Raw genomic sequence first — 26,180 nt, 5'->3', positions numbered from 1 at the left:
GGGGGCGCGAAACATTTACGTCTTCCTTGGGGGGGGCGTAACAGAAAATAACTGAGAAGCACTGCACTAACTCCATTTATGTCCAGCTTGAATTTTTACATCCAAAAGTGAGATAATTTGCCAGATAACACTAAATGACATCTGTTATAAACATTCATAAATGCTCATGACAGTGTCATAGCATAATTATCATTGTCTAATGACAGTCTTATGGCGCCACTGTCAAATATAGTGTTACCAAATACCATAACTAGCAATAATGAAACAACTGGAACAGTAGCTGAAGAAATAATGAGCACAGAACATGAATTTTCATAGTTATTTGCATCTGTCGCGCTGCAATGCATGCTAGGAGGCATGTTGGACAACAACAGTGTTGACCGCAGATGGTAGCAGAGGTTGACTGTCTCGCCCAAGGGAGCAGTGATGACCAAATGAAGCTTCTTGAAGCAATGAAGCATTGCAACCAAGTGGTTCAAAGCTTCATGGGGGTTCATTTGGTCTTATGAAAGTTGTTTGATTTTGCTGTCAAATGAAGTATTACCGGTTAATATCTTTTGGTGTTATTATCCCATAATACAGTGAGGACAGCTGCGGCTTATAGTCCGGTGTGACTTATCTATGAAGAAATGCCGTTTTCATGCCAATTTTTGTGGGTGGCGGCTTATAGTCAGGTGCGCCTTATAGTGCGAAAATTGGGGTATTACACGTCATTGTACTGTCTTCGCCAAGCTGTTGGAGCTAAATCCTAGCTAGACAGTGAGCTAAGCTCCGAAATGACGATGTCAGACGTCCGTGCGATTTGCTGACTTCATTCAGCTGCTCATGACATCAACACTTGCAGAATGAAACTAAAATAAAATGAAATTCAGACTAATCTTCAATAACAGCAATTCAAATTTGCGTTGACAAGTAGCTGCTGATACAGCAATAGCAGACGATTAGCATTATATCAATTAGCGTCCGCACATCATCAAAACAATCACATAAACTCGCCCCAAGTATTCTACCACAACTGGAAACGCACAATAAACAAAATACAAACGGGGTTATACAAAGCCGTCGCCTCTGAATGTTTCACAAGCAACAAATGTGGGCGCAGGCTGTCACCTCTGTCTCTCGGCTGCTCTGTGTGTGCGTGTGTGAGCAGGGGTGAACTTTATGAACTTTTCAGGCGGAACGCCGTTCCAGCATTCGATGCTTTGATCCCGAATATATGACGGCAACTGTCAAAACCCCATGTTTGGAAAAAAAAACCTGCCATGCTGCCACATACGCATCTCCAATAAGAACAATCTACTAACATCAGATTTACATACACAAGTGTTAACAACAAGCATGAAAAATAGCTTGTGTAGCGTCATCCGTTTTCACCGATATTTATTATTCATTTATTTACTCTCCGTAGTTCTTCCCAGCGTCTCTCTGTATCTGACAAGTAGGGGTTAGATCGGGCCTAACAAAATCCAGCCCGACACGACACGGCCTGGCCCGGCTCGGACAGACATTTTGAATAATAAATATAATTATTTACGTTCTTTTGATGGCTGAGTTGAAACAAAAGCGGTTGCGTGACATCTGTACACGGGTGTTTCCAGGGTAAAACGGACAAATTAAAAATAGTCCAGGGGCTTAATGTGCCATGAATTTGCTATGGCAGCATATAGACATCTATAAAACAGAACAGTGCTTTTGGCTTAAAATATGGCAGTTTATTTTTAAGAGGGGTGCAAGAGCATAAACTGCTTTTTCAGCCTTATCTGTGTTTTCCGCCATATATTACATATATACATACGTACATATACAAACATACATATATGTATACATACATACGTATATATACATACATACATTGGTATATATACATACATACATACATACATATATATACATATATGTGTATATATATATATATATATATATACATACACACACATACGTATATGTGTGTATATATATATACTAGGGCTGTCAAACGATTAAAATTTTTAATCGAGTTAATTACAGCTTAAAAATTAATTAATCGTAATTAATCGCAATTAATCGCAATTCAAACCATCTCTAAAATATGCCATATTTTTATGTAAATTATTGTTGGAATGGAAAGATAAGACACATGATGGATATATACATACAACATACTGTACATCAGTACTGTATTTGTTTATTGTAACAATAAATCCACAAATGGCATTATTAACATTCTTTCTGTTAGTGATCTACGGATAGAAAGACTTGTAGTTCTTAAACGATAAATGTTATAGTTACAAGTTATAGTAATTTTATATTAAAACCCCTCTTCATGTTTTCGTTTTAATAAAATTTGTAAAATTTTCAATCAAAAGTAGAGTTAATATAATAATAAGAAGAATAAAAATAGAGTGAAAAGTTTTACGTGTATTTTGCACAGCTAAATTGATATGGAATGCCAGTTTATTTAGCATTGTTGTTTAACTGTGTGTCAGAATAGGGCCTCATTACGATAGACTGAAGTGCTTTTCTTTTTGAGAACATTTTTTTTTTTTTTTTGAGAGATAGGAATATTATTTGTGTTGTGCTTTCACTAACGATACTTATGTTTGTTGTGAAGGAGAAGCTTATGCCAATAAACGGCGCGACTGTGTCCACTCGCCTTTACTGTATAACATATACAGTGGGGAGAACAAGTATTTGATACACTGGCAAAACCCATTGGCAGTGTATCAAATACTTGTTCTCACCACTGTATCTGTACATATCTTACCCAAAATAAAACAAGAGACACATAATTGCCACTAAAAGAATGAAAACTTACCGAAATATGTGTGGAGCACAAATAGCAATTTGCATTGCATTGTGAATACAGCATAAACGTCTCACAACTACTAATTCTCCCACGTTTAGAAGACATAACATGAGTATGGAACGGCGCTGCCCCCAAGCGCCCGGTGGCATTCTCTTCACTCTTAATGTCCAGAAACGGCCTCATTGTAATGTTTGAGGCAATATGCCAGCGGGTGCGTTAATTGCGTCAAATATTTTAACGTGATTAATTTAAAAAATTAATTAACGCCCGTTAAAGCGATAATTTTGACAGCCCTAATATATACATATATATGTATGTGTGTGTGTATATATATATATATATATATATATATACATATACATATACATATATATATATATATATACAGTGCCTTGCAAAAGTATTCGGCCCCCTTGAACCTTGCAACCTTTCGCCACATTTCAGGCTTCAAACATAAAAATATAAAATTTTAATTTCTTGTCAAGAATCAACAACAAGTGGGACACAATCGTGAAGTGGAACAAAATTTATTGGATAATTTAAACTTTTTTAACAAATAAAAAACTGAAAAGTGGGGCATGCAATATTATTCGGCCCCCTTGCGTTAATACTTTGTAGCGCCATCTTTTGCTCCAATTACAGCTGCAAGTCGCTTGGGGTATGTTTCTATCAGTTTTGCACATCGAGAGACTGACATTCTTGCCCATTCTTCCTTGCAAAACAGCTCGAGCTCAGTGAGGTTGGATGGAGAGTGTTTGTGAACGGCAGTCTTCAGCTCTTTCCACAGATTCTCAATTGGATTCAGGTCTGGACTTTGACTTGGCCATTCTAACACCTGGATACGTTTATTTTTTAACCATTCCATTGTAGATTTGGCTTTATGTTTCGGATCATTGTCCTGTTGGAAGATAAATCTCCGTCCCAGTCTCAGGTCTTGTGCAGATACCAACAGGTTTTCTTCCAGAATGTTCCTGTATTTGGCTGCATCCATTTTCCCGTCAATTTTAACCATCTTCCCTGTCCCTGCTGAAGAAAAGCAGGCCCAAACCATGATGCTGCCACCACCATGTTTGACAGTGGGGATGGTGTGTTCAGGGTGATGAGCTGTGTTGCTTTTACGCCAAACATATCGTTTTGCATTATGGCCAAAAAGTTCAATTTTGGTTTCATCTGACCAGAGCACCTTCTTCCACATGTTTGGTGTGTCTCCCAGGTGGCTTGTGGCAAACTTGAAATGAGACTTTTTATGGATATCTTTGAGAAATGGCTTTGTTCTTGCCACTCTTCCATAAAGGCCAGATTTGTGCAGTGTACGACTGATTGTTGTCCTATGGACAGACTCTCCCACCTCAGCTGTAGATCTCTGCAGTTCATCCAGAGTGATCATGGGCCTCTTGGCTGCATCTCTGATCAGTTTTCTCCTTGTTTGAGAAGAAAGTTTGGAAGGACGGCCGGGTCTTGGTTGATTTGCAGTGGTCTGATGCTCCTTCCATTTCAATATGATGGCTTGCACAGTGCTCCTTGAGATGTTTAAAGCTTGGGAAATCTTTTTGTATCCAAATCCGGCTTTAAACTTCTCCACAACAGTATCTCGGACCTGCCTGGTGTGTTCCTTGGTTTTCATAATGCTCTCTGCACTTTAAACAGAACCCTGAGACTATCACAGAGCAGGTGCATTTATACGGAGACTTGATTACACACATTTGGATTCTATTTATCATCATCGGTCATTTAGGACAACATTGGATCATTCAGAGATCCTCACTGAACTTCTGGAGTGAGTTTGCTGCACTGAAAGTAAAGGGGCCGAATAATATTGCACGCCCCACTTTTCAGTTTTTTATTTGTTAAAAAAGTTTAAATGATCCAATAAATGTTGTTCCACTTCACGATTGTGTCCCACTTGTTGTTGATTCTTGACAAAAAAATTAAATTTCATATCTTTATGTTTGAAGCCTGAAATGTGGCGAAAGGTTGCAAGATTCAAGGGGGCCGAATACTTTTGCAAGGCACTGTATATATATATATTAGGGCTGTCAAACGATTAAAATTTTTAATCGAGTTAATTACATCTTAAAAATTAATTAATCGTAATTAATCGCAATTAATCGCAATCCAAACCATCTATAAAATATGCCATATTTTTCTGTAAATTATATATATATATTCTGTAAAATAAATTGTTGGAATGGAAAGATATGACACAAGATGGACATATACATTCAACATACGGTACATAAGGACTGTAGTGGGCATTTCACTCTACTGTCATTTAAATCTGTCTATGCTGTCCTCACTCCGAAGCGTCTACTTTTTCCAAAGCTAGACAGCTAGTGAACGACGCCTTAATAATCAGACTTCTTCCTTTTTCATCTGATTTATTAATAAAATGGCCTCAAACCACTGTCCTCTTTAGACCGTTGTGAAACAACAACAAAAAAGTACACAGCATTGCATTAGCAACAACGTTAGCTTAGCACGCTGTACAGGTTCACTAAACATAAACAAAAAGCGTCTCATACAAAAAATATAACATTTCGCTTACTAACATAATATGTACATTCTTTACAACAACCATACTTACGGACAAATCTTGTCCAAGGATCATATAAGCACAACATTATCAGCCCGAGACGTCGTGCAGCCATAATGAAGAAAAGAAGAAAATAGTAAACCATGTCGCAAAGCGACCACAAGAGTTCGCTGTTGGACAGCGCAAAAAGCCTTGCTGTAAAACTTACCAAAAGGCAGAATACTTTCTGAGCGGGACATGTGCGTTAATTGCGTCAAATATTTTAACGTGATTAATTTAAAAAATTAATTACCGCACGTTAACGCGATAATTTTGACAGCCCTAATATATATATATATATATATATAAACATACATACATACATACAATGGGGCAAATAAGTATTTAGTCATCCACCAACTGTGCAAGTTCTCCAACTTGAAAAGATTAGAGAGGCCTGTAATTGTCAACATGGGTAAACCTCAACCATGAGAGACAGAATGTAGGGAAAAAAAACAGAAAATCACATTGTTTGATTTTTAAAGAATTTATTTTCAAATTAGAGTGGAAAATAAGTATATGGTCACCTACAAACAAGCAAGATTTCTGACTGTCAAAGAGGTCTAACTTCTTCTAACGAGGTCTAACGAGGCTCCACTCGTTACCTGTATAAATGGCACCTGTTTTAACTCATTATCTGTATAAAAGACACCTGTCCACAATCTCAGTCAGATGTGGCTGGGTCTTTCAGCATGACAATGATCCCAAACACACAGCCAGGGCAACAAAGGAGTGGCTTCGTAAGAAGCATTTCAAGGTCCTGGAGTGGCCTAGCCAGTCACCAGGTCTCAACCCCATAGAAAATATGCGGAGGGAGTTGAAAGTCCGTGTTGCCCAACGACAGCCCCAAAACATCACTGCTCTAGAGGAGATCTGCATGGAGGAATGGGCCAAAATACCAGCAACGGTGTGTGAAAACCTTGTGAATAGTTACAGAAAATGTTTATTTTTGTTTATTTCAAAGTATTGAGATGAACTTTTGGTATTGACCAAATACTTATTTTCCACCATGATTTGCAAATAAATTCTTTAAAAATCAAACAATGTGATTTTCTGTTTTTTTCCCCACATTCTGTCTCTCGTGGTTGAGGTTTACCCATGTTGACAATTACAGGCCTCTCTAATATTTTCAAGTGGGAGAGCTTGGACAATTAGTGGTTGACTAAATACTTATTTGCCCCACTGTATAGTTATATATATATATATATACATATGTACTTGTATTTGTAGTATTGATCAAATGACATAATAATTAGTAGTAAAATTTCACTATTCCTAAACTGCAGTACTGTAGTAGAAGTTACCTCCTCCATCATTTCTCTCTTCTGCTTCCATTCTTCTTTTTCATCCCCTTGGTGCTCTCCTTGTGTGGTCCGAGTCATTCCCAAACAATCGGCGTTAATCCAGGGAGGGAGTAAAGGGGGCCTGCCTTGACAGTACAGTACACACATACGCACACACACGTGCATCTAGAGCGAGCAAGGCCATTAATGGTGCTTTATTGTCTTGTTCAATATGCTCACGCGTGAGTGGAGGGATCCGTCAAAGCAGCCATTAAAGTGTTGCCATCTTAACAAATACACACTCATTCAAGCGCAGTTTAACTCCCTGGCGGCTATTGACGGTGATTGACCAAGCAGAGTTGCTTTAAAAATAAGCTGTTTTTACATCACTAACACCATAACTTTGCCAAATAAGTGCAGGTAATACCCGGGTTACGACATACCCAACTTGTGATTTGATGCCTGAGTCTCGTCCGCCATATAGACCTTACTCACATGACGTCACAACCACGCCTCCGCGCCATATTGTCCGTCTATTCGTCGTGTTGACGAATTACCGCTACGTAAATTCCTCCTATTATGGCGTGTTTTTCTGCTCGTTAACATTAATAATTAGTGTGGCGGTTGGTTGCAATAACAGAGAAGATAGACAAAGAGACTTGAAGTTCTACCATATTCCGAGAGACCCGGAGAGGAGAGCGAGATGGACTGCTGCAATTCGATGAGAAAACTGGGCTCCAAACGATTACCACAGATTATGTAGTAGTCATTTTATATCTGGTAAGATGCATTTAATATATATTTAGAGGGTTTTGGGCTGACAACCACAATTAAGATCATTGCGGGGCTAATCGCCGACAACATACAGTTTCAAATTCAAGATGCTTATTTCTTCCACCATAATTACATTTTGAATCATATTTAGCTGGTGCCAAGTGAAAGAAGCTAGCCTCGTCTACGGATCATCAGTTAAACAGGTGTGTCCAAACCTTTTGCAAAGGGGGCCAGATTTGGTGTGGTAAAAATGCGGGGGGCTACCTTGGCTGATTTACATAGATCAATATATTTAATCAAATTTTAGCAAGCCCTTCTGTGTGTCACATTTGCTTTATTATTTTTTTTAATTCATAACTTCAACAGTCTCGTCTTTGTGGCGTTCTCTTTCGACACTCGGGCTCTTGCGAAATACTGCTGCTGTGAAATTAAACTAGCTTCAAGTTGCTCTAATTTCTCGCTGCGTATCTTCCCTGTAATGTTGTCGTACATGTCAGCGTGTCTTGTTCGGTAATATCATTATCGCGTCACATCGAACTCTTTGAAAACAGCGACTGTCTCTTTGCAAATGAGGCAGACACAGTTGTTGCGTGTTTTATTGAAGAAATAGTCCAATATCCACCTATCCTTGAAGCGTCGGCCATCGCAGTCAACTTTTTTTTTTGATTGATTGTCGCCATTTTAGAAAATTGGAAGTAAAGGCTCACACGGGGTAATGTTGCTTAGAGTGCTGCTCTTAAAGTTTTTCAAACTTTCGTGAGAATAGGCTGATTTTGTGTGGGCAAGATAGTTGTAGATATCAGGGTAGCAGATATCAGGCAGAGAGGGCGAAGACAACGGGTCGAAAAATATCGATTTAGGCATCAAATATGGATCTGGCCAATGGATAGACTGAAGCTTTTCCACATAACGCTTTTTATGCAACGCATCCAATGAGTTTACAGCGTCTGAACGCACCGGGGCTTCCATGAATTGCACTATAAATTGCACGACAAATTGAAACCATTGAGAATACGGATAAACAAAGACGGACAATATGGCGGCCGGATACAGCGACACGTCATTCTGTGACATTGGTGAGTAGGGTCTATAGCAGGGGTGGGCAATTAATTCCACAAAGGGCCGCAGTGGGTGCGGGTTTTTGTTGCAACCCATTAAGAGGACACCCTTTCAGCAATCTGCTGTTTTACAAGTGCAATCAGTCGATTGCAGTCAGGTGCTTCTCATTTCTGCTGAAACCGCATTGGTTAAACTATCTGTGCTGGGTCAGTTGGAACAAAGACCAGGACCCACAGCGGCCCTTGAGGACCGGTTTGCCCACCCCTGGTCTATAGTCTCCAGTCGTGTAAGCAGTACCTTATTGTACCTCACAGTATCCTATTTTTTACTTTATTGGGTTATTATGACTGTTATGGCCTTTGGTGAAAAGTGCATTTAATTCAAGGGTGTAGGTTTGCATAGGGACAGTAGGGACAAACACTACCAACTTTCAGGATGCTCAATTGTCCCGACCAACCTTATATGCATTATATACATAATAAGTTCAGTTCTACAGGTAATTTAGATCGTCTTCCCATATGTTGTAAGGATAGAATTGACCCAACCGTTATTCAGTGAATTACCAGTATTTTCACTATGTTCAAACTTACATTTACCCAAGGGCGTAGATTTGCATAGGGACGGTAGGGACATGACACTACCAAGTTTTCAGGATGCTGAAATTGTCCCTACCAACTTTTAAGCAACCTTATTAGCATTATATCATGAGTTCAGTTATATAAGGCTTGAGCGTATGACGTGGCACTCGCGAGGTTTCCGCCCCTATCGCCATGTTGGAAGCAGGAAGTTCGGTGTCAGAACTTCGGGAAACATAAACAGTGAGGCATTTCGACTCAGGTCGCACTTTTAAAATGATTGGAAATTATTGTTCGGTAAAGAACTGCAACAACCGATCGAATAGAAAGGAGAATGTACAGCTCGACGGAACCCCATTGAGTTTCTTCCGGATCCCTACATGGAGAAAAGGCGAGGGAAAGCTCATATCTGAACTTACCAAACGTCGAAGAATGACATGGGTGGCCTCGATCAGAAGGAAGGGCATAACGTTTGATTCTCCAGTTACACACAGAGTTTGCTCTATGCACCTCCACTCCGGTAAGTTAATTTCGTTTGTCGACGCAAATTTCGGTAACTTTATGCCCTAAGTCGGCCTGTTGTTAGCTATAGCTACAGCTAAACAACTAGCATGCAAACATGTGCATTGTCTTCATAAGACATAATTCCTGTCGTTTCTAAATGAAAAAGCTGTCACATGTTGCCGTGAGATAGTGGCAAAGAATTTGTACAAAGGCTACATTGTCTGCAACAAATCTGTTTTCTAAAACACAGCATTGATTTGTCACTTAACTATCACAGCTCAGCATAGCACAAATTCAGATATTCATGACAATGAAAATGTAAACACACATTGCCTATCTTTGCTAGAAAGATGGTGTTGCCGTTTGCTATGGTCATAATGTGCAGGTCCTGCACCCATCCGCAGAAAAACTGTTCGTAGCTTTGTAGCGATTTGTAGTTTCGGAATTGCTGATGAGTGTAGTAACTTACACCAAACACTAAATACAGCATGATGTCCATTTCGCGTAGTGGTGGAAGCTTGTCGATATCTTTATTCCATTTGTGTTCGGCTTGCTCGTAAGGGTCAACATTGTTCACATCCTTTAAGTTTGCTCACATATCTGTCCATTGGCGTGGTAACAAGTTTGTCTCTGTATCGAAGTGGCAAGTTTTCCTTACTTTTTTCCATCTTTGGCACTCGTAGTTGAATTGTATTTGCCATTAAGTTTAAATGTCCCGTGATGCAGTCGTGCTTCCAATATGGCTGCATTGTCGCAAATCGCGCGTGATCCCGTGTTGCTGTGACGTAAATGCTCGAGCCTAATAGATAATTTAGATTGTTTTTCCATATGTTGTATGGATAGAATGACCCTACCGTTATTGAGTGAAGTACTATCATCATGTTCAGGCTGACATTTACCCCTTTTCACTTGCTGAATGTGCCAGTCCATTTCTTTCCCTCAAACACACGTTTGATTGGCTGATGACATAACCCCCCCCCCCATACGCACTCACAGCCCAGACAGAAATACAACATGTCAACAACATGCCGCCTCCTCTGCCCCCTTCGAAAACGATGGATATTACAATTTTATTTCGGCCAGCAGCAACCACTGTAAGTAATGTAAAAAGATGTCAATGTTGTGGAGATGGGGAACACACCAATAATTTTGCTACGGAAAGTCTGACCTGCATTAGAGTTAGCATAATATTAAACTGTATTAATTTGCTCACCAAAACTAGAGTAGGAAGCTGCTTTGAGAGAAGTGTCCTTCAGTATGTTTTCTACTGTTAACGTTAATTGTGAGAAATGTAGTGAGCCGAGGTTTGACCCCTTCTCCCCAATTTTCATTTTTATTTTATTTATGTGGTCTTAAAACAGCCCAAAGGAGCTTTCTTTTTTATGTTGAGTTTGGTTGTCTTTCTGGACAAACCCTACCTGAAGGAAGATATTTTTGGTATTCCCTAACTAAGACGTTTTTTTCAGTTGTATTTAATTTCTTTATTTAGACAGACAATGTAGATTGGTCTTAAGACAATTGTTTACTTTTTGCATTCCTAGATAGTTAAAAGATTATTGTGTATGTTAATATAATTACATTCTGTTCAAATATTGCAATTTAAATTTGCGGGAAAAAAAAAAAAAAAAATCCAGACACTCATTCTGGAAATTTTCAAGATGTTTCTTAAGTATACGTAGTTTTTGAAAACAAAGGTTTGAATCGAACGATGTATCACGTGAACCAATACACATGAAAGTTGGTATAAGTCGATACAGATTTATTTTGCATTGATCATTCGCCTATCGATTAATTAGATTCATATTTGTGAGACATGTATCTCTGACCCCCGTTCACCCAATCTGTTTGGGTGAATGCACATTAACTGTTAACTTGCTGAATGCATTAGTCCATTTTTCCCCCTCAAAAGCACGTATGATTGGCTGATGACTTGACCCACCCCCGACATACACATGCACACTCACACTCACACAGCCCCGACAGAAATACATGTCCACAACATGCCACCCCCCCCCCCCCCCTCGAAGAGGAGGGATATTAGAAGTTTTTTTCGGCCAGCAGCAGTCACTGTAAGTAATTCAAAAAGACTCCAACATTGTGAAAGTGCGATTGTCAGGTACTGCGGGCAGGCAGGTGGTGTGTGGACCCAAGTGCAGAGAAATAGAGGTGAGGCATAAAAAGCGGTGCAATAATGTTTTAATTAATGCCAACACAAAAACATAGTACCAACAAAACGACCAGGGGATCCAAAAACTCTTAAACAAAAAGCAGGCTTACAAATCAACTTACTTTCAAAGCAGGACGAGGAACACAAGGAACTGAGGGAAAACACTGACAAAAACGTGGACATGCACATTGAAAATGTTGCGAAAAGGAGTGAAAAGAAAGTGGAAGCTTATATACACACACAGACAAGGGTTAACGAGACAACGAGGAACAGGTGGGAGGCACAGGAGGCTGCAGATTTGAGGATACACTGGGAGCAGGCACAACAGGTGAAATTAATGGGCAATCACAGGGACACACTAGGAGGTAACCAACTCAAAACCTAACACCGACCTGTATCAGAGTTAACATCACATTAAACTGTCTGAACCTGCTGACCTGCAAAACTCAAGTAGGAAGCTGCTTCGTAAGAAGTGTCCTACTATTTGTGTTTTCTACTGTTCACGTTAATTAAACTGTCAAAAATGTAGTGAACTCTCTGGAAACTATCGAACCAGAAAAACGTTAGCAAGAAGCTGCTTACAGAGAGACGGGTGCTGCATAACCTCATATGTTGCTCACACAAGACAACATACACACCACATAATCATAATTAACTATGTACATAACTATGTACACTATTTAGCATATCAATTAATTAGGTTCACATTCATGAGAAATGTAGCCCTGCCCCCATAAGCGGATTTTAGGAGGGGGCCAGGCCTCCCCTGGTGGCTGAAAAGTGTCATTGCATGAAATTGACTTTCCTATCTATATAAAAGTTATAAAGCGATAAAACTGCAACAAAAATGAATGAAATGAACAAAAAAATATATATATATTTTTATAATGGCGTCAAAATAATTTTTTGAAAAGATCATGTGAATAGCACCTTAGACGGTCATTTGCTTTGCATATAATTCCCCCCCCCCCCAAAAAAAAAAAAACATTAGAGGAGGGCAATTTTATTTTTCAAATGATTTTTTTCTTTGAAAATATTTTTTTTTTTGATTAAAGCAACTTTTTTTGGGGATTGATTGATTTAGACACAAATGCGCTACCCATAATATGGCCCAAACACATAAAGGATTGCTTCAATCAAATAAAAGTTTTTCAATGAAAATTAAGTGATTAAGTGTTCAAATGAAAAATTTTCAATCTCAAATATTTTTTCGCATTCAAAAATGTTTTCTATGATTGGAATTTCTTTTTTTTTTTTTTTTTGATTGAAGTGATTTTTCTTTTTGAAAATATATATTTTTTGAAGCAACTTATTTTTTGATTGAATAAGACAAAAACGTCTTAGCCAAAATGCGGCCCAAACACAAATCAGCATTACTTCAATCAAAAAAGTTGCTACAATCCCCCCCAAAATTCAAAGAAAAATTGTCAGGGAATCGGGCAGGCAGGCAGGTTGTGTGGACCCAAATGCAGGGAAAACGAAAAAGGCAGCGAGGCAGGTGGCAGAGAACTCAAAAAATGGTTTTAATTACAACTAACAAAAGCACAAAGTACAAACAAAAACACTAGGGATCAAAAGGCAAGGTTCAAACCAAAACTTACTTAAACAGAGGTACTGGTACACGAGGGCGCGGAAAGGGCTTGAAATTGACGTTGGCATTGACGTAGACATAGACGTAGACAATGACGCAGCAAGGAGTGAACAGAAAATGGGAGCTTATATACACACAAGCAGACAAGGGATAACGAGACAACAAGGAACAGGTGAGCACAGGAGGATAGTCTAGGAGAAGGCACATCAGGTGAAATCAATGGGCAATCACAGGGACAAGTCACACTAGGAGAAAACAAACACAAAACCTAACAAAAATAGCTTTCACATGCATTCTTTTGAGTTTCAAATTCATTTTTTGCATTCAAACACGTTGTTTTTTTTTTTTTTTGATGGAAGCAACTTTTTTGATACAATTTTTGACTGGGGTGACTACATTGGCACTTTTTATTTAAATTTTAACTGAAAAGGAGTAAACAGCAAATATTTGTTTTTATTTTTCATTCTATATATTTTTTCACATTTTTATATTTATATTTATTTTTTGTATTTAATTAAAAATATAAAAGAGGACTACACTGTAAATATTCGTATTCATTTATTTGTCAATTTGAATTTTTTCCATTTTAGTTCTGTATTTATATGTTTTATACTTTAACCAGAGGTTCAACAATTAATCGATTAATCAACAACTTAATTAATTAGCAAATGAATCGAAAACTACTTTGATATCCGATTAATCGTTTAGAACATTCACCTTAAATCTGTCTAAATTCTTGAAATTATAACAAATGCACAACTTCTCAGTTGTAAATATTATCCGATTTCATTATATTTTTGTTAAAGTAGGACAAGAACAAAAATCTGCTTTTACTTTGGCAAACAACAATTCACATTTTTGCCAATTTTCGGACAACTTACTGTCTGAACTAGTCTCTTAATGAAGGTGCAGCAACTAATGGATTAAATCGATTAATAAATTATTTGCCAATGAATTTGAGAATCGATACAGTTTAAAGAAATTGTGATACCTTTTGTCTTCATTGCTACTTACAACATGCCGAAAACAACTTTGAGGAAAATTGTGAAGGTAAGTGAAAGAAGTGACATTTAATGATTAATCGTTTAATTAATCGGACAACTAATCAAATATGAAAAGAATCGTTAGTTGCGGCCCTAATTCAAACATCCAACTATTTTATATTTCTTCTTATTCTATTTTTAATTCTTTTAAATGAAAAAAAAAAAGAATAAACAGTAAAGATGCTTTTGTTCTTTCTTTTAAATGTATTTATTTAATTAAAAAATATATTTGATGTATTAATTTATTTAATTATTTTTTAATTTAAAAAAAAAAAAAAAAAAAAACACCCATAAAAAAAAAAAAAAAAGATGCTATTTAGAATTTTGTAAAATGGGGTATAACGATAAATATTCTTTGACATATAATACCATATAATATCTGATATATAATATTCTCATGGAGTACTACAGAAATTTCAATTGAATTTTTAGTTCATTTCCCTGAGAAAAAAAGTTAATGCAGATTTACTTTCGCAGGCCACACAAAATGACGTGCCTGGCCGGATTTGGCCCCCGAGCCTTGAGTTTGACACTGGTGCACTACAAAAACAAACACCACCCTACTGCAACCCCCTTCTTCCTGACCAGAAGTCGGTCCGTCTGCCCGGGTGAAGTTGTGGCGAAGAAGCGGGTCACTTGCTCTCTTACGGCCATTACTGTAATGAACGTTGACATGGTTAATTGTTTTCTTTGGAGCCTAATGAGGTGAGGAGAGGTACCACGCAATTAAGGAAGTGGAAGAACCTAAAAAAAAAAAAAAAAAAAAAAGCGTGCAGCAAGGCGCTGGAGTGCAGGATTGAATTGTCAGTGCAGGTTATGATTAGGAGGTGCAGAAGCAACCATGTGAAGAAATGAATTTCATGCCTGTTGATTCCATAAATTCTCCTGGAATGTCAGGGTCCTCCGGCAGACGCTCGCAGGAGAAGATAAATATCACCTTCTGACATTAATGATTTTTGGTTTATGGTTGTCATTCTAGAAAAATAAATAAATAAATAAATATATATACATGTATATATATATATGTGTGTGTGTGTGTGTATATTAGGGCTGTCAAACGATTACAATTTTTAAACGAGTTAATTACAGCTTAAAAATTAATTAATCGCAATTCAAACCATCTATAAAATATGCCATATTTTTCTGTAAATTATTGTTGGAATGGAAAGATAAGACACAAGATGGATATATATATTCAACATACAGTACATAAGTACTATATTTGTTTATTATAACAACAAATCAACAAAATGGCATTAACATTATTAACATTCTCTTAAAGCGATCCATGGATAGAAAGACTTGTAGTTCTTAAAAGATAAATGTTAGTACAAGTTATACAAATTTTATATTAAAACCCCTCTTAATGTTTTCGTTTTATTAAAATTTGTAAAATTTCAATCAAAAAATAAACTAGTAGCTCGCCATTGTTGATGTCAATAATTACACCATGCTCACTCATTGTGCTCACACCCACCCAACTCATTTGGACCCAAGCGCCAGCAGAGGGCGCAAAACACCCAAAAATAAGTAACGAGCGGACATTACAGTGCTGTCATTTTAATCTGTTTGAGCGGGCATGTGCGTTAATTGCGTCAAATATTTTAACGTGATTAATTTTAAAAAATTAATTACCGCCCGTTAACGTGATAATTTTGACAGCCCTAATATATTTATATGGTGGAAAACACAGACAAGACTGAAAAAGCAGTTTCTGCTCTTGCACCCCTCTTTAAAAGAAACTGCTGTATCAGATGTCAGGCGAATGTCGCAGATGTCGCCAGATCCGTATTTGATGCCTAAATCGATGTTTTTCGACCCGCTGGCTTCGCCTGACATCTGATACCCACACAAAATCAGCCTATTCTCACGAAAGTTTGAAAAACTTTAAGAGCTTGGAGGCTTATAAATGCTACGTTGCTGGTTAGGTGAAACACGTCCTCGTACACGAAAATTCGGCAGGAATCTTGTGCTCGGGAAGGTGAGTTACGAAATTTTCAATTGAAAATCTTTTGTTCTTGCTAACATCCACTGTCAAGTCTAATGTATTTCATGTCATTTGTCAATGGAGCTAGGGCTTTTAATGTTTATATGGTTTAGCGATAGCACTAACTACATACATACGTGTATGTTGTCGGCGATTAGCCTAGCAATGATCTTAATTGTGGTTGTCAGCCCGAAACCCTCTAAATATATATTAAATGCATCTTACCAGATATAAAATGACTACTACATAATCTGTGGTAGTCGTTTGGAGCCCAGTTGTCTCGTCGAATTGCAGCAGTCAATCGCGGCCTCCTCTTCGTGTCTCTCGGAATACGGTAAAAATTCAAGTCTCTCCGTCTATCTTCTCTGTTTTTGCAACCGACCGCCACACACGACTTTTGACCATTTTGAGTATTAATGTTGACGAGCAGTAAAACGTGCAATAATAGGAAGAATTTACGAAGCGCTAATGCATTTCTATGGCGAGTATGCGGACATCATGGCGCGGGGGCGTGGCTGTGACGTCACGTGAGTAGGGTCTATAGCTCTGAGATCCCCAATTTGGCCAAATTTCCAAATTGTCCGATAACCACGTGTGATACATCATTGGAAAGCTTAAAATCTCAATTTTCTGGGGGAAGAAAATTTTTGGACAGGAGGGCATTTAAAAAAAAAAAAAAAAGTAAAAAATTTTTAACAGCAAAACCCTATCTGACCCGCTCATGCATTGCCTCAAACTGATTACAATTACGCCATTTTTTGCACATTGAGAGCAAAGAGGCAGAGAAAGGCAAGGGGACACAGGCGTTCATTGGACCGCGCCGTTTATTGGCATAAGCTTCAGCAACTCCTTCACAACAAACATAAGTATCATTTAGTGAAAGCACAACAAAAATAATATTCCTATCTCTCTCAAAAAAAAAAAGTTAATTCCCAATCAAAATAGCTATGCAAAATAAACATAAAACTTAGTCAGACTTTGGTCAAACTCTATTCAAACATTTCGTTTAGCTCAACAAATATTAGTACACTGGATGGCAATATTTAGTAACAATATACAAACTATCAGAGGTCTCGTAAGTTGTGAAGCCAGCACTCAAATGACCGTCAAATACAATGGATGGACCCAGTAAACAGGGAACTATGGCGTCAGTCGAGGGACAAAACACACTCATTGGCTTGATTTATAAGTAATTTAAAACTCGCCATTGACACCTTGTGGTGTGTTTCAATCATTACCTTACGTAGTTAAAGACACTGTGGAAGAACGGCAGGAAGCCCATGCGACGTCACTCCTCGGCGACGTCAACAATGGCGAGCTACTAGTTTATTTTTTTGATTGAAAATTTTACAAAATTTTACAAATTTTATTAAAACAGAATCATTAGGAGGGGCTTTAAAATATATATTTTTGAAAAGTCAGGGAAAGCCTACTAAAGCGTCTGAAGCAGATGTCTCAAATTTTTGGTCCAGGAGCCAATTGAGGTCCGCGGGATAATATTTTGCGGCCCTCTATTTAACATGAAAGTGTAGTATTAGTGTGACTGGCACATATTTATCCACAGGCCATAAAAAAACATATATTATTTTAAATAAGGCAATAAACAAACAAACAAACAAACAAACAAACAAAAAACCTGTGGGAAAAAACTGCAAAAAAGCAAAACCCCCCCCCCAAAAAAGTCTTCCATAAACATCATGTCTGAGATTAACTATGAGAAGAAAACAGCTAAAACACCCACAAAAAAAACCTTGCAAAATCACAAAAGAAAATTTTGAACAAAAAAAACAGTAAACCATGCATGGAAAAGAGCTAAACGCAGAAAAACTACAACAACCCCCCCACCACAAAAACAAACAGCACACACAAAAAAACCCCGAAAAAAAAAACAAAAAAAACATATAAAAACCCAGCTGAATCTACAAAAAAATATGAAAAACGCTAAAAGTTAACAACATCCTGTGAAGTGTGATAAAGTGCAAAAAAAATTTGCAAAACTGAAAAAAAAAACCTGCAAAATTGTGAAAAAAAAAACAACTAAGAACCATGTTATAAGGTAAAACATCAATCGAGGCAATGGAAAAAAAAACTGCAAAAGCACCCAACAACCCCACAAAATTCCTTCCATAACCACAAAAAATAGTACCACGCTATAAGGTATTTTTTAAAAAAATCCTGCAAAGTGTGAAAACTAGAAGAAATGCAAAACTGAAAAAAAAAGCAAATTAAAAAAAAATCGTAAATCACTCAAACTAAACCCCACAAAAAACTGCCAAACCCTCAAAAATTAAAAATCTGCCGAAAACAGCTAAAAACAAACAAAAATGGGGAGAAATGGGGAAAAATGCTTTTTAACTGCTAGTCCTCGATCTGATGGGAGGAAGAACTGGTTTGCTCAGTGGAAGGTTGACTCGCATTTGGTATGAGGGAATGAATGAATGAATGAATTTATTGTCATTGTCATTGTCATCATCATCAGAATCATTGACAGTTACAGAGTGTGGGATAGTTTGGCCAGAAAGAAGAAACATTGACACAGACTATAGAATAATTTGCCCGAAAAAGACGATGACAGACAAAGGAAGACGGGAAAAAAGCAAATGCTTATTGATACGCGTCCCCCAACAGCCCAGAATACAACAGAGATTAGGCGACAATGGGCAGCGTGGTCTTAAATTTGGACGTTTATAAAACATGCTGTCAAAATGAGAAGAATTTCAAATGGGAATTTGCTAAATTTTTAGCTTGCTAGTTTTTTTTTTTTTTTTTTTTTTTTTTAAACCTGTCCTGTTCAGCTGTTTGACACAGAGAATGGAAGTCTAAGTGCCCGGATAGTCCGAACAGTTTTAATGTTTCACATTGAGAGTCTGACATACTCCCATTGTGATCATTCAAAATACCTTTTTATTATGACAAAACAGTGAACAGGAAGGGATGATGGGGGGACAGAAGAAAAGAAATAAAAAAGAAGAAAGAAAAGAAACACATACACAAACAAAACAAGAAATACAGTGAAGAACTAGACTAGTTACTAATATGCTGGTGCTATCGTCAGCGAGATGTATTTCCGGTTTACACCATGTGGGGGCCTATTGGCCTGTGAAAGAGGGGGATGGGGGTGGGGGTGTCTATAAGCCTATAAGCCAAGTGATTGAAAGGGGTAGAGTGTACACAAATCAGTTCTGTGATCTAGAACCCAGTAATGGTGTGAATCTCTTTTAAGTGTAAGCCCGTAGGTGACCAACCCTACGCCGCCGCATCGCCAATCCCGGCACCGGGACCCCCAACCCGAGCATGCCCTACCACATCCAGCAGCACGCAAGCCCCACCAGGCGCGCGACAGCCATGCAGACGGGCGGAGAAGCCGCGCGGGCGCCAACCCAGGGCCACGGCCCCCACCCAGCCAGCCCGGGGAGGGAGGGCCACCCACGCACCGATCAACCGGCCTTCAGGGATGGCCGGAGGGGACGCACCACCAACCCCACGCCTACCCCAACCCCCGCCCGCCCACCTGGGCCACGAGCCGCAGCCCCCCAACCGGCACAGCACGCCACGGGACCCCCAGCGGCCCACCAAGCCCCAGGCAAGGCAGGGTCCCCCCGCCGGTGCAGGCGACACCCCGCTGATACACCGGCGCCCAGCCAGCGACCCGCGACGGAGCGCAGGGCGGATGCCCAGCCAGAGAAGAGAGGGGGAGGCGGAGGCAGGAGAACGCCCAGGAACAGCCACGGGGCGATGCAAGATCGGAGCCCCGACCCCCCAACCCAGCCCCGCGGCCGGCAGCTTGCTAGCTTAGTTATATTATCTAATTCCGAAGGGTTCGGTGAATCGACACTTCTAGCAAGGTCAAGAATCAATGATCTAGACCACTGAGGTTGTCTGGAACCGGTCTGCTGTATGTTCAAAGAACAAGTGCCAAGTAGGGTGAGGCAGCATTGTGTTACTTGAAGGTCTGAAGCGTGCTCAAACTGTTAGCTCCTTTAAACCAGGGCTAAAAACGCTATTGTTTACTACAGAATATCTATATATTTCAAATTTCAAAAGGTTATTTGCTTTTATTCATTTTTTGGTTTTATTTCTATTTCCAGTTTTAATTAATTTTGTATGTTCTTGATGATTTCATGTGATATTGTTTATTTCCTGTTTCAATTGTCTTTGTTTTTAACTTTCCTTTCGATGTAATGTGATTTTTACAAATCATTTTATCTCTGTTTGTGGATCTTCATGTGATGTAAAGCACTTTGCATTGCCTTGTGTTGAATTGTGCTATACAAATAGCCTTGCCGCTACTTTCTAGGGTACTCATAACATTAATGATCTTTGTCCGACACGGTGCCTTTCCGAGCAGCTCGTTGCGTTCATTGACCGCCGCGTGTTCTTTTTCCTGTTCGATGAAGCAACTCAATGCGAGCCTCACGCGAGTCCCCATAATGGTGAGGCCACTGAAGCTTTTCTCGCTCGCCACCACAAAAGCGCTGACACAGAAGGAAAGTGGAGCGAGGCCGAATATGGGGACGGTCGCCCCCCTCGGGTGCGCTGCCTCCGCTGGGCTATTGTGGGGCCCGGGCGCGACCTCTGCGTCTTTTCCGGCTGAGGCCGGAGCGCTCGTTGATGGCCACAAACAGGATTAGTCGGCGTTTATTCTCTAGGGATTTGGGCCAGTTACCGCGGCCCGGCTGGACTGCAGTGCTTTAATTACCCTGCCACCAGGGGGCCTCGATGGGGAACAAGCTCAGAGAAGTTGAGAGCTTGGGAATAATCCTGGAAAACTGCAGGGCTAAATTAAATTTGGCAAACTTTGTGACCCCGATGTTGTTGTAGACCAGGGTTTTTCAACCACCCTACCGCGGGACACTACTGTGCCATGGCGTAGCTTCTGGTGTGCTGAGGAAAATCATGGACTTTCACCTACTGTAATCAATGTTAAACACGTTTTTGGAAAATGAATATGCAAATGCACTAAATCTGGTTTCTGTGCTGTCCAATGGTCGGAATAATGCAATACTCTTCCATGTCAGTAGGTGTAAATAGGCAACTACATTGGTATGAGAAAGTATCTGAACCTTCGAATTTCTCACATTTCTGCATAAATTCACAATCAAATGTGATCTGATCTTTGTCAAAATCACACAGATGAAAAAACTGTCCACTTTAACTACAAACACCCAAACATTTATTGATTTCCATATTTCAATGAGGATAGTATGCAAACAATGACAGAATGGGGAAAATAAGCAAGTGAACCATCACATTTCATATTTTTTTGCCAGAATGTGTATTTTTTTCTTCTGAAACCTTTCTGAAGTTCATTTACTTCTGTGTTTTGGATCATTGTCTTGTTGCAGCATCCATCCTCTTTTTAGCTTCAACTTTCTGACAGACAGCCTCAGGCTTTCCTGCAAAACATCCTGATAAACTTTTCAATTTATTCTTCCATTAATGATTGCAAGTTGTCCAGACCCTGAGGCAGCAAAACAGCCCCAAATCATGATGCTCCCTCCACCATGCTTCACGGTGGGGATGAGGTGTTGATGTTGGTGAGCTGTTCCATTTTTCCTCCACACATGACATTGTTTGTTACTCCCAAACAATTCAACTTTAGTTTTATTAGTCCACAAAATATTTTGCCAAAACGTCAAGTGCCTTTTTGCGAACATTAAACGAGCAACACTGTTTTCTTTTAGACAGCAGTGGAGTGGAGTCCTCCCATGAACACCATTCTTAGCCATTGTTTTAAATATAGTTGGTGTGTGCACAGAGATATTGGACTGTGCCAGTGATTAAGTCTTTAGCAGATACTCTAGGGTTCTTTTTTACCTCTGAGTTTTCTGCACTGAACTCTTGGCGTCATCTTTGGTGGACAGCCACTCCTTGGGAGAGAAGCAACAGTACCAAACCCTCTCCATTTGTAGACAACAAGACTGATTGTCAATTGATGAACATCCAGACTTTTGGAGATGGTTTAGTATCCTTTCCCAGCTTTGACCGAGCCTTGATGCACATCAGACAATGCTTCTCATCAAGACATTTCTTACCAGGTGTGTGTTTTATAGTGGACAGGGCAGCTTTAAACCACTCATTCAATGATTGTGCACACACCTGACTTAAAAATGTTTGGTAAAAATTGTTTCAATTGCTCTTCAAGTCTCTTTAGGCAGAGAGTTCACTTATTTATTTCCCCCCTTCTGTTCTTGTTTGCATGCTATCCTCAATAAAATATGAAAACCTTTAAATGTTTGGGTGGTATTATTTAAAGCAGACACTATTTTCAGCTTTGTGATTTTGACAAAGATCAGCTCACATTTGATGGTGATTTTATGCAGAAATGTGAGAAATTCCAAAAGGTTCAGATACTTTTTCATACCACTGTAATTACTTTGTTTAGTGATGCGTAAGAGGTAAGAGTTGCATTGGGGCTAGCAGTAGCAGCCAGTGGCTAGCTAGCGAAACAATAACGATGACAGCGATGGTAAAGGTTTTTTTATAAAGGAGAGATGCTAGAGCAGAACTGGACAAAATTCATTTAAATGCGATTGAAAGGAAGCAAAGCCCATTTGGTCTCTGGTGTAATTCCATAAGCAAAAGCCATCTTTCATTGGGATTTACGCTAAAATGTAAAGAAGACCTGAAAATAGTGGGATTAATTTTCAACGGGTATGTACTGATACCAATTCCAATAAAGCAGCCTAGGTGTCACACTGAGTTAGTAATAATTCTTAGAAAATATGTTTTACCTTGTGTTTGTTTGACTCCTATTCAATACATGACTTTATAGTGCTAGCATAGTCTACAAAAATGGGATTTTTTTTTTTTTTTTTTTTTTTGCTGGTGGTGTGCCTTGGGATTTTTTTTCATGAGAAAAGTGTGCCGTGGCTCAAAAAAGGTTAAAAAAAAAAAACACTGTTGTAGAGAACTAACCTGCTGAGTCTAGTCCTTTTTAGGGATGTCCCGCTTTTTGCACCGGAGTCCGAGTCACCTGATTTTGAGAATCTGCCGATACAGAGTCCCCGATCAATAATTAAAAACACTTTATTTTTTTTCTTTTTAAACAAAAGTTCCAAACATGTTACTGTCCCACCGTGCCACCTTGTATATTTACTTATTTTTGGACAAAAACTTGTTGACCACATTAGCCATGCGTGTCCTTGTAGACGCTACAATATATGTATGTCTGTCATTCAAAATTGTAGGCTTGCAGCTTGTCCTAAAAGTTCTCTAAAAGGTCTTCAGCTAGTCCAAAACGCAGCAGCAAGACTTTTAACAGGAACCAATAGAAAAGAGCACATCACCCCTGTGCTTCAGGCCCTTCAATGGCTTCCAGTCGAGTTTGGAATTAAATTTAAAATCCTCCTTCTTACATTTAAGACCATTAATGGGTTGGGGCCATCTTATCTCACCGATGCTCTGGTTCCATACTGCCCCAACAGAACACTCCGCTCTCAGAATGCAGGTCTACTGGTAGTTCCCAGGGTTTCTAAAAGTACTGTTGGAGCTAGAGCCTTTAGCAACCAAGCCCCTGTTTTATGGAATCAGCTTCCAGCTAATATTAAAGAAGCCAAGACAGTCTGCACATTTAAGATTAGATTAAAAACGTTCCTATTCGACAAAGCTTATGGTCAGGCTAGTTGAAGTCGGAGTCGAGTCACAGTTTAGTCCAAGCTGCACTGGAAGCTATAATGCTGGGGGAAGTACAGCCATTGAGTTCTATCTCCTTTTTCTCACTCTACCTACCACTTGTCTTACTTTATTTCTATTTTCCAATGTTAATATCTAGTTGTCTAGTCTCTTCATCACTAGTCACCCGGTGTCCCCTTTTCCCCCTCCCCTCTGGGGAGGGCCTATTTTTCAGCTGCAGCCCCCTGACTGTCCGGACCCCTGGCTGGATGGACGTCCTCGTTGCTACCCCCTTCTCATCTGGCTAGATGGACCTCTTCTTGTTCCTTTACTCCACTGCATCTTTACGGACTGTAACTTCGCCTACTAATTGCCATTAGCAGTCCTGGTTCTTCCTGTCTATCCGTCCTGGGAGTGGATCTCTCCTGACTGTTGTACTCCCCAAGGTTTCTCATTTTCTCCCAAAGACTCTGGAGTTTTTCCTTGCTGACATGGAGGGTCTAAGGATGGGGGACGCCCAGGACTTGAAATCTTTGTTGCTTCATTTGCTGTTTCTGATTGTGTATCATATTGCCTCTGCAAAGCCCACAACCTTGTTGTGATTTAGGGCTATACAAATAAAATTGAATTGAATTGAATTGAAATTGTAGGAAATCTTTATTTTGTTACTTATTTTTGGACAAAAACCTCTGAAATTTACAGACGAAAACATTTTTAGTAATCGTCAAATAAAACTAGACGAAGATGAACACATTTTGAAATGACTAAAATATGATTACAGACTAAGTATAAGACAGAAAACACTCAGGTTACTTGAAGTTCCGCTGTAAGACCCCCGATCTGGCCAACTTTCAAAAAGGTCCGATACGCATGTGTGATACATCATTGGAAAGCTTAAAATCTCAATTTTCTGGGGAAAGAACAATTTTGAACAGGAGGGCATTTAAAAAAAAAAAAAAGTTTTTTAAACAGCAAAACCCTATCTGAAGGTGAGAGCACGCGAGAGCAGAATTACAGACGCCACGACTGGAACGAGATATTACCGCGTACTTACCTTGTTTCGATCCAAAAACTCCATGTAGCATGTAACACCGAGTGTCAAGACACAGCTGTGAATGGCCACAGCTGGATTTTGGGGGGATTTTATGGGTGAAAAATGGTAATATAACAAGGGTCGTGATGCAGAAATCGTAGACATCAAGGAATGGTCGAGATGTTCTTTTTCATATATTTACCCTTTTAAACGATTTTTTTTTTTTTCCCCCAATTTTTCTTTGTTTGGATCGATTATTTATCATCTAACATTGGAGAAAATGCGACAGTAACAAAAAAAAAAAAATAATAATAATACAATTAAGCGATAGCAATGAGGTATATATCCGTGACTTTTTTTTTTTTTTTTTTACAGACGCCATTTTTTTTCATCGTATTATAATTTGTTTAAAAGTTTAACAAATGCAAGTGAATAATTTTTTAAAGTCGTTTTTTTTTTTTTTTTTAAACGAAATATGAGACATCAGTTAATGATTCTAAGCTAAAAACGACATACATTTTGAATAAAAAAATATTATTAATTACCTTCGTTTTATGGCTGTGTTGAAACAAAAACGGTGGCTTTTCAGGGTAAAAGGGACAAATTAAAAATAGTTCGGGGGCTTAATGCGCCATGAACCTGCTTTGGCAGCATCTAGACATATTGTTCTATCAAACACAACAGTTGTTTTGTCTTAAAATACAGCAGTTTCTTTTAAAGAGGAGTGCAAGAGCAAAAACTGCTTTTTCAGTCTTGTTTGTGTTTTCTGCTATAAGTATTTTTGTCTAAAAGACTAAGATGAAAATTCAAAGGGCTACCAAAAGCAACACTTGACCAAGTAAAATAAACACATATGTAGAAGTAGATAAATATATCTATATACTGTATTTTATTTCTTTTATTTCTATTTATAACTAGCAAGTAAATTCAACACCCACACTCCACACCAGTGGTGGCGGTAATGCACCAATAAGCTGTTTGATAACTGCCAATAAAATATCGCTGAGAACCAGTGTTGGGCACCTTACTTTAAAAAAGTAATTATAGTTACTCACTACTTCTTCCAAAAAGTAACTGAGTTAGTAACTGAACTACTCAATAGTAAAAGTAACTAGTTACCAGGGAAAGCAATTATTTTCATTACTTTAAAAAGAAGTATGTCAAAGAATTTGAAATTTTTCTGAGCAGTATTC

At 38.8% G+C, this 26,180-nt stretch overlaps 1 protein-coding gene across 1 annotated transcript in view; it reads left to right on the top strand.

Annotated features, from left to right (window-relative positions):
• The window catches only part of LOC130918077 (uncharacterized), a 56,629-nt gene extending 41,550 nt beyond the window's left edge, over nt 1–15,079 (top strand). The window contains exon 8 of the mRNA XM_057839963.1: nt 14,831–15,079. Within this exon, the coding sequence (XP_057695946.1) occupies nt 14,831–14,965 (135 nt within the window). The 3' untranslated portion in view covers nt 14,966–15,079. The remainder of the gene's footprint in view (nt 1–14,830) is intronic.
• Nucleotides 15,080–26,180: the final 11,101 nt, after the last annotated feature.

Source organism: Corythoichthys intestinalis, chromosome 6, assembly GCF_030265065.1.
Source record: "Corythoichthys intestinalis isolate RoL2023-P3 chromosome 6, ASM3026506v1, whole genome shotgun sequence".
NCBI lineage: Eukaryota > Metazoa > Chordata > Actinopteri > Syngnathiformes > Syngnathidae > Corythoichthys > Corythoichthys intestinalis.
This window is presented reverse-complemented; position numbering and strand designations above follow the sequence as displayed.